General features: G+C 38.6%; 1 protein-coding gene across 2 annotated transcripts in view; it reads left to right on the top strand.

The window, feature by feature from the left end:
* The window catches only part of Wrn (WRN RecQ like helicase), a 124,958-nt gene that overhangs the window by 38,739 nt on the left and 70,952 nt on the right, over nucleotides 1–15,267 (top strand). For both annotated transcript variants that reach the window (XM_060381596.1, XM_060381595.1), the window contains 3 exons: nucleotides 2,477–2,591; nucleotides 11,521–11,941; nucleotides 13,900–13,980. In XM_060381596.1, coding sequence (XP_060237579.1) covers nucleotides 2,477–2,591; nucleotides 11,521–11,941; nucleotides 13,900–13,980 — 617 coding nt within the window. The remainder of the gene's footprint in view (nucleotides 1–2,476; nucleotides 2,592–11,520; nucleotides 11,942–13,899; nucleotides 13,981–15,267) is intronic.

Raw genomic sequence — 15,267 nt, 5'->3', positions numbered from 1 at the left:
ATAGGAGCAGACATCTGCTAGCCAAGGCAAAAGGGAAAATGATAGACAGGTACAATGTGTCAGAGGTAACCTGTCTGTAGCCTGTGCAGTATAGTAAACTATTGGTTACGATAGTGTAATGTCGGAGAAGCAGAGACATGAAAGAAGACAGGCTATAGTACAGACTTCACATCCCTTCCTAAGAGCAAACTGCAGTTATTCACATTCTAAACGTGGAAGTGAAATGCGCTGTATTTAAATCGAACTAGCAGAGCAAGCTTTAGAATAAAACCAAAACACTAACAAAATGAGCCACTGAGGAAGAAAACGGATTGTAGGATGACAAAAGAATGGTGGGGCAACACAAACTTCCAAAAGGATGTTAAGCCAAAAAAGAAGAAATGATAACTTGAATTGGTAATTTGTGTCAGGAGTTGACAGAAGTGGACAGCTTCACACTATAATTTAATGGAGAAGTGGAGTCAACAGAATCTGATGTAATGAGAGGCATGTGTCAAGGATCCTCCTGGGTTTTGGTGGCATGACAGATTAAAACCCTGGTTAAAGAAGAGCAGGACTTAGCGGCGACATCTATTGATTGATTGCTTTTTGAGACAGGGTTTCTCTGTGTAGTCCTAGGTGTCCTAGAACTCACTATGTAGATCAGGCTAGCCTTGAACGCACAGAGATCTGCCTGAGTGCAGAGAAAGCATCAACTTCAAGGTCACACTGGCATTTAGAAAGTGAGAGTAGGAGAGAGGATGGAGAGGGTCATCAGTGAAGGAGGAGGGCAGGTGAAGGAAATGGTTTAAATAGGAAGGAGTTGTCAGCCACTTAAATCTCTGAGGATTTGAATGATGTGAAGCTCTCATATTAACAGTTAAGGTTGATAATGTGGTAGCCTTCCTAAAGGAAGCTTTGCTGCTGAGGGGGAAAAGCTGAGCTGGAGTTAGTTTAGGAGAAAATGGAGCAGAACATTTGGGGCTGCGCAGCAGGCATTGGAAATTTAAAAGAGAAAGTGGAGCCATAACATTTGCACCGTAGAGTAGAGCAGTGATCTGTGTCATGACTTTAAAGTCAAATGGCTCAATATAATTTTAAGTTGGTCCAGCTACTTGGGGATAGGCATCAGTTAGCTAAAGAGTTGAATATAATTAGAGTAGGAGTTTTGTGAGGTAAGTTCCATGCAGGTGGGTAAAGAAGAGAGAAGCCGAGCGTCTGTGTGTCAAAGGAATAGACACTATAGAGTGTCTAGTAAAGGAAAGGAAGCCATGGTGGGGAGAGGGCGGAGTCAGTAAGTTTTCTTCTGAAGTGTTAACACACCGAATTGGGGAAACTGTGCTAGAAACAGTGATGGGATACCAGTATTTAAGGTGCAAAATGTTTGTAAGAGAAAGTTTGGGGGCCATGGTGGTTTTTATTGGGTAGCTTTAAGTGAAGGCTCTGATGGTGGGAATGAACGGCTCAGGTCAGATGAGGAAGAGATGGTTGGAAATGGAGGAGCTGAGGATGGAAAGTCCATAGTAGAGTGGCGCATCTCTGTAGGCTTTAAAATCACAAGGAACGATCACAGGAGAGTAGTGCACGGAAAGACAGTTACCAAATAAGTAAACCTAACCATATGTGAATAAAAGGTTGTGATTTTGATGTCACAAACCAAAAAAAGATGGCTAGCCGTCTGGAATAGCAAGATAGGTGATCTATATCATATGCTTCAAGGGAGCCTGGGATGTTTTAGGGAGAGGAGAAGTGGTGAATAAATTCTAAGCAAGGAGCTGGTTTCAGAAAGGAGAGTAACCAGTGATCTGTCACCACTGACCCATCTCTACAAGCTGGGCAGTGGTGTTGCACAACTTTAATCCCACCACTTGGAAGACAGAAACAGGTGGATCAATGAGTTCCAGGTGAGCTTGGTCTACAGAGTGAATTCCAGGACCGTCAGAGGTACACAGAGAAACCCTGTCTCAAACACAAACGAACAGTGAAGGCAGGAATCTTGCTGTTGACACAGAATGCACTATCTGATGGAGTGAGGTTGAAAGTTTGGAAGATGGCCATAGATAAGACAGGCTCAAATTTTGTTTTGCTAATTACTAATTAGGACAATGCAGAGTGACCCTTGGGCAAGGTTTCCAAACAGTATTAAGTCCCAACTCATAGGGTTTCAGGCTTGCTGATTTCTGAATTAGAAACAGTGTTAGATGAGTTTAGAATCTCAATTTTGTTCTGCTGTCTAGGTCAATAACCTTTGGATTGTATAATGTATAAATTTGGAATTTACTCTAAATTTCAAATAGCAAAAATTTGAAAAGGAAGTTAAAAGAAGGAGGTAAAGTGAAGAAAGTGATTTAAGGATTCAAGAAGGAAATGTTTCTTTTTTTAATTCAATGTAGAGAATAGATGAAAATATGAATATTAATACTATATTATGATATAGTTAAATAGAATCTCTGCTTTTTAATTTGAATATTAATATTAATATTAATTTTTTTTTTAGCCAAAGAAAGACTACCTATGGAGATGAAGAAACAGTTGAATTCAATCTCTGAAGAAATGAGAGACCTAGCCAAGCATTTTCCTGTCACTTGCAGAAATTTAGAAACTCTACAGAGGTTAAATATTCTGCTTTTAAAATTATTTATTTTATTTTAAATTGTGTGTGTGTGTGTGTGTGTGTGTGTGTGTGTGAATGTATACATTTGTGTGTGTGTCTATGGAGGTCAGGGTTTTCAGATTCCCCCTGGATCTGGAGTTTCAGACAGTTGTGTAACTAAATCTCTTTGGAAGCATACTTTGCTTTGGTCCAAGTGAATTCCTTGATAAATTTATTCTTTTAAAAGTAGAAATGCTCTGAACAATTCCAGTTCAGTAATGTAATTTAGGAGGTAACAATTGCTCTGTAGAAATGTGAAGCAGTTATTTGGGATAGATAGTATTTTGGCTTTGGGAAATTATAATTTTTTTTTGATATGTTGATTGAGAGCTTTCTTATAGAACTTGTACCCCAAGTCCAAGGATGGCCTGGACCCCCCCCATAAGTCATTAATTAAGAAAATGCTCCACAGGCTTGCTGACAGCCCAGACTTATAAAGGCATTTTTCTCAATCAAGATTCCCTCCTCTCAGATAACTATTGCTTGGGTCAAATTAGCATAAAACTAGTACAGCTGACCCCTTGTCAACTTGACACACAACTACACCACTGCTAAACCACAAACTTTCTTTTCTTGTTCATTCCCAATATCAACATTAATAAAGGCATCACAATATAGAGCATTTTACAAACTCATAAGTCCCACAGTCTTACAAACTTAACACTTGAGAAGTTGTCTCTTTAAATGATCTAGTCTCTTTTAAAATTTAAAGGCTCTGTAAAACTCCCAAATCTCTCTCTCTCTCTCTCTGTCAGTCTCTGTCTCTCTAAGTTTAAAGTCTCTCAACTATGGCCTCCTGTGGGCTCCTGTAAAATCAAAAATAAAGACTTTTTTACTTAAAGAGGGAAGAACCAGGGCACACTCGCCATCTGAACAAAGCAAAATCAAACTCCCAGCAGTGTAAATAGTGCAATGTCCAGTGTCTGGGACCCACTCACCCATTCTGTGTTTCTCTAAATGGCTTGCTTGCATCACTTCTCCAGCCCCACTCTGAGGCATACAAAGCTGGTCTTCTAGGCCCTGGCTGGCTTCACGCCCCTGCTGCTACTGTTCTTGGTGGTCATCCAATACTTCTGACATCTCCAAAATGCTGGGGTTTTCTGCTACAACTGGGCTGCACTTTCACTAATAGCCTCTCCTGGACTCTTTTCATTGTGCCAAGCCTCAACTTTTTCCCGTGACCCCTTTAATCCTGGGACTTCAACTGCTCCTGGAGTTGCACCTTCACCAGAGACATTTCTTGGACTCTCACAGTGCCAAGCCTCAGCTGCTGTCCATGACCCCTTCATGCCTCAAAACCAGTACCACCTGGGTGACTGTTCCAGGATCCAAATTCTGCTGCCAGAGTGCATGCGGTACAACTGTAGCCACCTCTGGAAGAGTTGTTGTGAGCTGACTCTGAAGCAACATTTCCCAGAAGATTTCACCTCAGTGATGCTGGTCTCTTCTTAATCACCACTAATTTCTCATCTCCAGCTGAGCAGCATCAGTTGTCTCAGTAATGCAAAATTTTACTTCAGTGTTTCTTGTGTTTTGTTAGTCACAGCTGCTTTTTCAGCTCCAGCTACCCAGAACCACAGATTTTCAAATAAATAAATAACATAAAATAAAATAACAAATAGCCGTAACAGAGTCTTTAAGGGACTCTCAGACTTCCCTCTGGAACTTTACAAGCCACGTCTCATTGTCTGCATTGCTCTCAACATTTTTATCTTCCAAGATCCACAGGAATAGCTCACCAAGCTTTGAACACTCAATGGCTTTTCTAGCCCAAAGTTCCAAAGTCCTTCTACAGTCTTCCCCAAAACATGTTCAGGTCTCTAACAGCAATACCTCACTCCTGGTACCAATTTCAATAACCTTTTATGTGATTTTTCTTAAACATGGATTTCTGATTTTTACAGAATACCTGCTTGGTATAAATCACATATGCTTACTGCTTTGCTTCGAAACGGCGGGCTAAGTAGGCTTTATTAACATCAAGAACTCACAACAGAGTGGTTTGAGGTTTATTGCAGAAAGGAACAGTTGTTTTGTTTCAGAGGACTCTGATAGGATTGGAGTTATTTAGTATTGTCTAGTCGCTGATTTTAAATTCAGTGTGTACTGTGGCATTGCTGCAGTGTTCTTGACATTCTGCGGGGTGTTGAGCTTGTCTCCTGCTTACTAATGAGCATGACAGCACTCTTAAGGAAGGAAAAGTGCTAACTTGAATGTCTTCACAGGCCAGGATTTAGTATTAGAGTAGGTGGTTATATCTTTGTTGTGAGAGTAGGGTAAATAAGGCATGAAGTATTGCTAGTTGAATTATGTCACTGTTGCTATAGCAACACATTTCACAATTAAATTGCATCATAACTGTTCCTATCACATTATTCATACATAGTTGTTACATATAAGCACACACACATACATATATATATATATATATGTGGTGAGATATATATATATATCACCAGGCATGGTGGTACATAACCTATAATCTCAGTGCTCAGGAGACAGAGGCAGGAGAATCACAAGTTTAAAGTCAGTCTGCCTAACAAAAACTTCATAAAATTTTATTTTAAGATATGTCTGTTACTATATTTTGAATGTAATTAAAAATTTTTAAGTCTTAAAAATTATTTTATGTGTATGAGTATTTTGCCTGCATGCCATGTGTATGCACAGCTTACATGCCATATGCTTGAGGGGTGCAGAGGAGGGTGTTGGAGCCCCTGGAACAGTTACAGTCAGCTGTGAGCTGCCTTGTGTGCGCTGGGAATCAAACCTGGTCCTCTGGCAGAGCAGCCAGTGCTTTTAACTGCTGAGCTATCTTTCCAGCACAGAATTTCATTTTGAGCTCGGTTTTGTTTGTGTGAATACAGACTTTGACAGTTTAAGGTTGAGCCAAACTTTGGAGAGTTGTTAATTGTACAGTTTTGTTTTGATTTTTGACCATTTTGTACAATTTATTATGATCATATTTGTCTCCCACTACACTCTCTTATCTCCCTGATTCCTGCTGACCCTCTTCCACTTAGGTAGTTCCTTTTCTTTCATGTCGTGTGTGTGTGTGTGTGTGTGTGTGTGTGTGCGCGTGCGTGCGTGCGTGCGTGCGCACACACGTGCTCACAAACCTGAGTGTGTTGCTGAATTTGTATGGGCATAGTTAAGAAGCTGTGGACTGGGCATTGGCAACTTACCAGTACTACACTGCTGAAGAGAATGGTAACTCCTCTCCTGGCAACCAAGCAAAAGCTTTCTGGGGAAGAGGAGGTCTCTTGTGAGCTTTGCCCCTCCGTGGTGGGTGTTGAAAGGCCCTGTCCTTTGTAGGCTTCTACAGGTGTCCACAGCTGCTTTGTGCTTACAATTTCAGTAGCCCTGCCACATCCAGAAGGCAGTTTCATAGCACTCCTCCACATCTTCCAACTCTCACAGTCTGCCCATCCTTTCTGTGATGTCCACAGGCCTTTGAAAGAGTGATATAGAGGTCCCCTTTCAGGCTGAGCACACAGCATTCATTTCTCCTCTTTGACCAGTTCTGAGTCTCCATTAGTCCCGCTGCAAAAAAAGGCTCTTCTGACAGAAACGGAGAGCAACACTACGGGAAATAACAAGTATTTAGAAGGCAATATGGTATGTGTCTACTTAGCAACCTGCCGGCAGTAGGTTCTGCTGGTGGGGCCCGGCTTTTTCCCAGCCGAGGCTTTTGACCAGATTTACGTGTCCACTCATCTATTCCCCCTGAAGGTTCAGTCTTCAAATCCTGTCACGTTTTTGCTGGCCACCCCACAACCAGTCATGTCACTAATTCACCAGTAGGCACATCTTGCCTGGCAGGTTGGAACTGTAGCACAGAGGGTACAGAGCCGGGAAGACCCTTGATGACATTGCCACTTCCTCAGCAGGTGGCGTAATGCCTTCTCGAAGTCTGAGCGCTAACTGGCAGGGTGATGCGCCCCGTCAGTTCTCGCTTTTTTTCTGTGTCTTGTAATAATGCAGTTTCTAGTGTGGGAACAACTCCTGGAACAGTTCACACTTTGATAGTTCATTCTTATGAAAGAGCAAAGTTTCATCTTGAACCATAAAATTCACTGGAGCTATACAAACATTTCAGATTACCTAAGTCATTGATTTTCATACTGAAAAATTAGAGTATATAATCCAAAGCACTTATTACATAATAAACACATCTCTTTGCTTATCACATTCCTTTGGCTCTCTCTAATTTCTTCACTTATTAGGTAGATCTTTTTTTTCTTTAGTACAGAGGATTGAGCTTGAGGCCTTGTGCACTCTAGGCAAGCATCATGGAGTTTTCATTACATGTAGGCCTGCTCTTCGGAGTTCTGCACAGTGCTTCTTATTTAAAATATACTTGGAATGTGTTACCTACAATTTCTAATTTTAGTTTCTTTAAAATGGAGTGATAATTCAGTGTACCTAAAGTCATATGAATACAGAGTCCTAAGAATTTTTATATTTTTTTCTTATGAGCTTTTGTAGTTATTTTAACTATAGGTATAATTTTTTGTTTAAAAATTTTTATGTTTTTACCCTGTTTCCCCTCTTGCTCAACAGTTCCAAGATCCTACCCACCCAACTCCAGGCTCGAGTGCACCTCTCTCAACAAACAATCAGTCAAGCAGGCAAACAAAAACCGAAACAAACAAAAACCAATAAGGAAAAGCAAATACCCAAACAAAATGAAACAAAAAGCCTACAGAAAAAGCATGGAGTTCATTTTGTGTTGGTCAACGGCTTCCTTCTGGGCCTGGGGCCTGCCCTGCAATGTAGTTGATATACCCAGTGACACTTGATTGGAGAAAAGTGATTTTTTTCTTTTCCCAGCCATATGCATTGCAAAGAACTTTTTGGTTAGGCGTGCTGGACTTTTTTCTGTATTGAACCTTTGTCATTCTTGTGCATGCTACCACAGTCTCTGAGAGTTCAAATGTGCATTAGTCTTGTGTATGGGAGACATTGTTTCTGTGTCCTTTTATTATAGAGTTTAGGCCATTAATATTGAGAGGTGTCAATGAACAGTACAGTTTTTGTTGTTTTGTTTTTTTTGGGGGGGTGATTCTGTTATTTTGTGGTTACAGTGTGGGTTTCTTTCCTCTCTTCTGATTTACTAGTCTGGGATTATTCCTTGTGTTCTCTTGGGAGTGGCTAACCCCTGCAGACTGAAGTTTTCCTTTTACTGCCAGCAGTAATGTTGAGTTGGTAGATAGATATGCTTAAAATTGGTTTTCTCATAGAATTTTTTTCCTCCTTCTACTGTGATTGGTGGCTTTGCTGGATACAGTAGTTTGGGCAGGCTTTTGTGGTCTTTCGGTGCTATCAGTCCGGAGCCTTTCTGGCCCTCAAAGTTCCCATTGAAAAGCCGGCTGTTGGTCAGCCCACCTGCTCTACTGCCCTCATGCCTTTGGGGGCCAGCTTTCCCACCTGCAGGCATGTTAGGGAAGGGCAGCTCTCCCTCACCCAGGCTGCCACAAGACAAGCCGCAGGGCCTGCTCTCCCATCCTCCCGCCCTCGGGATACTTCTCAGGCCCAGATCCAGGGATTTTAATTGGGCCGCTCTAACATCTACCCCATTTATGAACTGCTGGAACGCATGAAGGGGCCAGTTCTACAGCTCCAAAAGTACAGGATCTCCATGACACAGGGCAACAACATGATATCTGAGGAGTCCCAGTGAGGTTCCAGTATTGATAGAGGAGCAGAAGCCAGACTCCTCGAACCAGACCAACAAGTCATTGCAGTGAACATTTGCATTCAAAAAAGTGTGGCCAAAAGGGTATACTGGGGTACACACTGTCACACACTACAGCTTCCACGAGATTTTTCTTTTCTCTGTTGCAGGAGGTTGCAAGGGTGAAAGGTGGGTGTCAGGGGAGTGGGAGTGGGATTGGGTGCAGGATGTGAAATTCACAAAAAGAACCAACAAAAAGTTTAAAAAAAAAAAGTCAAGTGTTATATTAATGGCCTTGTCTTTATGTGTTATTTTCTCTTTTCCCCTTGAGCCTTAAATATCCTTTCTTCTGTATGTTTAGTATTTTGATTATGTATTAGGGAGGGATTTCTTTTCCGGTTCTGTCTGTTTAGTTTTCTGTATGCTTTTTGTATGTTGATAAACATTTTTCCCCCTTTGGATTCAGGGAAATTCTTGTATGATTTTGTTAAAAATATTTTTGTGCCTTATGTAGATTTTTTTCTACTTCCTTTATATTTATTTTACATAAGTTTGGTCTTTCCATAGTATTCCAGGATTCCTGGATGTTTTGTGCCTGAATCTTTCTAGATTTAATATTTTTTGACTGAACTGTACATTTCTTCTACCTTGACTTAAACTTCTTTCTTCCATAACTTTTGATGTGTTGGTGAGACTTACCTCTGAGGCTTTTCTTTAACACCCTGAGGTTTTCATTTTTCAGCTTGGGTTTTCTTTGTGATCCTATTTCTTTGCTAAATTCTACTTTTATGTCATAAGTTTTTTTTGTTTGTTTGTTTGTTTTTCATGCAATGTTTGTATTTTTACTGTTTTCTTTAAGGATTTGTTTATATCCTCTTTAACAATCTTGAACAATTCATAATTGCTGTTTTGAAGTTCTTGTCTTTGCTTTAACTAAATTACCTTTCTTGGTGCTTACTATAATAGAGATGCTGACTTCTGGAGGAAGCATGTTGTTTTGGCTATTTTGTTTGTATGGTTATTTGTATTTTTATTTTGTCTTGGGATCTACACATTTGGTATTATGATATTTGGAGTGTTTCTTGATATAAATGTCTGGTCTTGTCTTTGTTGGGTGGGTGTTCTGTTCTTTGGTTGTCCTTGCTGACTCTAGGTCCTAGGCAAGTTTGGGAGCTGTGGTATCCAAATTAAAAGTGTTTCTGGGAATTAGAAGGTATCACAAAGGAGTGGGAAGGGGCTAGAAAGAAAGGCTGGAAGTCACACAGGGAGAGAATGAGGAGGCCCTAGCACTCCACACCAAGATGCAGAGTCTCCAGGGGATGGAAGTGGTCTGAGAGTAGGAACTCTTGGTGGCCCGCAGTAGAACTAAGTCTGGAGAGAGCTAATGGAGGCCAGAGGGTAATAAAGGTTACTTCCACACTAGTGTAGCCACTGGCGGTCCTTGGTAGAGTATAGTTCTGAGAGTTGATGGTTGCCATGGTAAATAGAGATGTGCTAGAAGGAAATGTTGAAAGAGGTTGGGGAAGAACTAGATGGACTCTGGGTCAACCATCAAACAAGTTTTTTTTTAACAGAAATTTGTTGGCTCTTCTTGCGCATTTAGTTAAGAATGTAATGAAGTAGTCTTTACTTTGTTGTTGTGACCATATCTTATTGATGTACTTTATATTTCATTAAATTAATTATCAAATAGAAAAAGGAAAATCTGGCATAAACGCTTTTAGAACCAAATACTATTGACTATTCGTCAATCTATTGACTATTAGTCAAGGTGTAGGCCACTGCAACAATCTGAATCACCTTATCACACAGGTAAGCCAGCTGCGACTCAGCCTCACATGTGGCCATGTGGAAATGAGGAGCAGGTTTAGTCTGTGGGTCTTCTTAGTAAGCTTTTCTTTTGTAAAAGCCTTTAAAACTTGTCTTTATGGTAGGTTCCTAGTTTGTTTCCTGTTTTCTTCTGGCTTTCAGTGGCCCTCTGTAGAAGGTTCCTAGGTTGTTTCCTGTTTTCTTCTTCTTCTGATGTCCAGCCTCTTTGCCTTTCAGGATGGGGATTGACCGTTTTAGTTAGGGTCCTCTCTCTTGCTTAGTTTCTTTAGATGCACAGATTTTAGTGGGTTTGTCCTATGCTGTATGTCTATATGAGTGAGTATATACCGTGTGTGTCTTTTTGCTTCTGGGACAACTCACTCAGGATGATCCTTTCCAGGTCTTACCATTTACCTGCAAATTTCATGATTTCCTTGTTTTTCATTGCTGAGTAATATTCCATTGTATAGATATAGCACAATTTCTGCATCCATTCTTCAGTTGAGGGGCATCTGGGTTGTTTCCAGCTTCTGGCTATTACAAATAAGGCTGCTACAAACACGGTTGAGCAAATGTCCTTTTTGTGTACTTGAGCCTCTTTTGGATATATGCCCAGGAGTGGTATGGCTGGATCTTGGGGAAGTGCTATTCCTAGTTGTCTGAGAAAGAGCCAGATTGATTTCCAGAGTGGTTGTACAAGTTTACATTCCCACCAGCAGTGGAGAAGGGTTCCCCTTTCTCCACAACCTCTCTAGCATGTGTTGTCACTTGAGTTTTTTGATCTGAAAGCCTCTGCCCTATCAAAGCAGATGCTGAGCCTGATGGGCAACTGTTGGGCAGAGTGAATGGAATTTTATGGAAGAAGTGGGAAATAGTAAGAGCTGGAGAGGACAGGGTCCCCACAAAGAGAGCAACAGAACAAGAAAATTTGAACACAGGGAACTTCTCAGAGACTCATACTCCAACCAAGGACTATTCATGGAGATAACCTAGAACACCTGCACAGATGTAGCCCATGGCAGTTCAGTGTCCAAGTGGGTTACATAGTAATGGGAAGAGGGACTGCCTCTGACATAATCTGACTGGCCTGCTCTTTGATCACCTCCTCCTGAGGGGGGAGCAGCCTTACCAGGCCACAGCAGAGGACAATGCAGCCACTTTTGATGTGAACTGATAGACTAAGATCAGAAAGGAGAGGAGAACCTCCCCTATCAGTGGACTTGGGGAGTGGCATGCATGCAGAAAGAGGAGGGAGGGTGGGATCGGGAGGGGAGGCGGGAGGGGCCTATGGGGGGATACAAAATGAATAAAGTGTAATTAATAAAAAATTAAAAAAAAACAAAAAAAACTTGTCTTTATGATGAATAATTAAAACTGAATAATGTTTCTTGAATTTTTTTAGGGTTCCTATAATATTGAAGAATATTTCAGAAAATCTATGTTCATTGAGAGAGGTGCTATTTGGTCCTCCAAACACTGAGCCTGAACAGAAGCAAGGCAGTAGTTTTACCGTATTGTCACCAGAGGATTCAGCTGTTGTTGGAGATAAAGAGAAACAAATTGGAGAACCTAGGATTTTCCCTAAAGAAGAACCATGGGACCCAGAACTTGACAATTTAGTGAAACTTGAGGAAGTTGATGTATTTAGAACTAAAGTGAAGCAAGAAGAAGGTGAGTTTGAAGATGAAGTAGAAGACAATCTGTTGAAAGAAGAAATGGAAAGAACTTGTTGGATGTCCAGTATTTCAGAATATGAACTCCAAATTTTGGAACAGCAGGCTGAAGAAAAAAATTGTAATGATGTTTCTCAACAATCTTCTGAGGTACTAAATCGAAAGGGAATAATATATTCATCAGTTTGGTTTACTTTGTTGGATAAATGCATGCAGAACAAGCATTTTATGCTTTACGGGATGCATAGTCTCTGTTGCAGCAGTTCAATTCAGCTGTTGGATTGTAAAGCAGCCACAGACACAAGCAAACAGTTGTGCCTTGTGTGCATCAACAAAAACTTTATTTACCAATACAGAGGGCCACCTTAACTTGTGAAACCCACTTAATACAATATATAGCACTGCATAGGTCAAAAATATTATATTGTCAAGAGAACCTTTGTTAGATTTTGCTTCTTTACCATTTATGCTTCTTTTTGCATAATAGGTAATAGATTTTTGGTAGGTTCTTTCTAAGTGTTGACTCATCTAACTTGATTTGGGGAATAGGTTATATTCCTTTAAGTAGAAGTTTTTTGCTAGAGTAAAAGGGTGTGCCTTACAGGGGTCTGTACTGTCACCCCGAGAGCCAGTGAGCTCTTGTTTCCTTCTGGTATTCACTAGCTTGCAAATTACTGAAGACACTCATTGTTTCTGGGCTTTTTACTTTTTTTTTTTTTTGCAATAACAAATTTTATTTTAGATTTTGAAAAGATTGTATATTTCTTCCAATTTTATTATAGAAATGGAACCTCAGTCATATATATAGTCCTTGATTTTTATTTTTAGGTTTCTATTTAGCAAACGTATGTTGTTTTAAAAATTTCAAAATATTCTCATTCCAACCATTTGTAAACCATACCCTCTCTTTAGAGAATGCTGTTTTTTTGCTGACATGGACATTATTTTAATTATGTAGAAATCTCTAATATTGCTTATATAATAGAGTAGTAGGATCATAGTTTTGATTTAACTGACATCTTTTATACCAGTTATTGTCGTTTTATTATATCATAATTACTAGCATTATTTTCATTATTTGTTTAAGACCCCATTTAGAAAGCAACAAAACCTTTCTTAGTTAAAAAAATGTATTTTAATATATTTTGATAGCTTCAAATTAAGCATGTTAATTAAAGCTATTTTTTCCTTTTCTCATTTACAAATTAAATATTCAGCATTTGGGGAGTTATTTATTCATATTTCTTCTTGATTTTTTTTGTGTTTGTGTATGTGTGTGTGTGTATCAATGTGTATATGTGTTGTGTGAGAGAGGGGAGATTCATATTTTGTTAGGTACCTCTGATTTCTTGAGATTGCTAAATTATTGTAAAGATTTTTCATATCCAAGCACCAGCAAGAGATCAAGTAAATAATACATCTAGTACTTTTTCAAATAGGTATTATTTGTAAAACACTGATTTATTTAAAGATAATATAATTATATATTATTAATCTTTGCTATTTTTAAGTCAATATATATAAAAGAACAGTTACTTTTCTTTGTATAGATTTTTTTAAATATTGTATAGAATTTCATGTATTTGAAAGTTGGAGAGACTTGGTTTGACATTGACTGACCTTAGAACTTAAACTTTTGTTTTTCTTTTGAATGTAGATGTTATTTCAAATCTGTTTATCTAACTTGCCTATCTTTTTAAGTATGTTATTTCTCTTTGATTATGTTTAAAAAACCATTCTGTCCACTCACTCTGTAAATATATAAATATGCTTTATATGTCGGACATAATGGTGCATGCCTTTAATCCCAGCCCTCTGGAGGCAGAGGCAAGTGGATCTCTTTGAGGCCAGCCTGGTCTACAAAGCGAGTCCAGAACAGCCAAGGTTACACAGAGAAACCCTGTCTCAAAAACAAAACAAAACAAAACAAAAAAACCCAAACCAGCCACCCACCCACCCACCCACCCACCAAACAAATAAACAAGCTTTATATATCTCCATCTATTAAAGGAGAGGAAGATGTCTAAATATGTCTAGTGAAAACAACACAGAGTATAGAATCAATTATACAGGAAGTTAATCTTTGAAATACTCTCTTTTTTTAAAAGCATTTATCTTTCAATGATGATGGAAACGATTCCTCTTATATAATTGAAAGTGATGAAGATTTAGAAATGGAGATGCTTAAGGTATGTTTGAACTTCAAAGAGTTACTTCAAGAATATAAGACACTTAAATAACTAAAATATTATTCAGTGCTCAATCAGATGCCACCACAATGCAACTCATATATAATGTTAGACTTAAAGTTTTCAGTTTACTTTTCTTAATATATAAGTAGTCTTGGGTATAATATCGTGGGTTCTCATATATGCTGTGTTTTTTGTGTCTCTCTTTGGCATGAAATGTGGGCAGTGACTAAGCACTTTGGTATGACATTGATTTCTCATTCTTCATGCCACATTCTAGATATTCCATTTTTACCAATTCAATCATTTGTAGTCTCTGGTTTTTCTTACTGTGGGTTTTAAATACTGATCACATGTAATTTTATAATGCTTGTTTACTCTGTTATGTTATCAAAGAAAAGGTATAAATGTATGCATTTTCTATCCCTTCTCTCAACCTCCAGTTTATCAAGTGTCATGAATCATATATGAACAGGAAAAACCAGACTAGGTGAAACGGGGGAAAACACAGTTTAGTTAAATCAAGTGAAAAATGAAAAGAAAAAAAGAAGTATTCTTTTGTATTTATTTTTCAATCTATCAACTTTACATTAGTGTGATTTTTTTTCCTTTTATGAAAGGAGAGTAATTTTCTAGTTCTTCGGTTTTGAATCCTAGTAATGGCAGTCACAGAAATAATAAGGATGTGAATTCTTTACTTGTAGATTTGAATTCTTATTTTCCCATTGATGCCCATTACTCACAGCAGGGTTTGTCACAGAGCCTGACTCCTATTTAAGAACTAGGAGCTAACTCACAATGCCTTTACTAACCAGCAAAGGTTAGTCTTTCTCTGCTGTGTTCTGTTCAAGTGGTATAGGATACTCGTGGACATCGGGAACATACATTGTACATTGACTGTCTCTGCTCTCTGAATATATTGGTAAAATTAAACAGAATCACTTACTTTTTTTTCATTTTCTTTTTTGATAGGATTGAAGTCTCATACTCTTAAAGACTTCTTAAAGCCAAACTAAAAACTAGAAGTGAAGAACTTTGCTTAAATGAATCTTCCATGTCATTCCTTAGTAAAAAGTTTTATTGATTAAGCAATTTGAAATATACTAATATTTTCTAATAGGGGAGAAAATGTATGATATACAAAAAAAGAACTTATTTCATATAAGTAATACTTTCTTAAAATTATTTGAATTTTTTTATAACTCTAAAACACATTTATTGATTGTTCATAATTTAAGCATCATCTTTAGCCATAAAAAATTCAACTGACATCCAATATAGAGAAAC

This window comes from Meriones unguiculatus, chromosome 4, assembly GCF_030254825.1.
Source record: "Meriones unguiculatus strain TT.TT164.6M chromosome 4, Bangor_MerUng_6.1, whole genome shotgun sequence".
Taxonomy (NCBI): domain Eukaryota; kingdom Metazoa; phylum Chordata; class Mammalia; order Rodentia; family Muridae; genus Meriones; species Meriones unguiculatus.
This window is presented reverse-complemented; position numbering and strand designations above follow the sequence as displayed.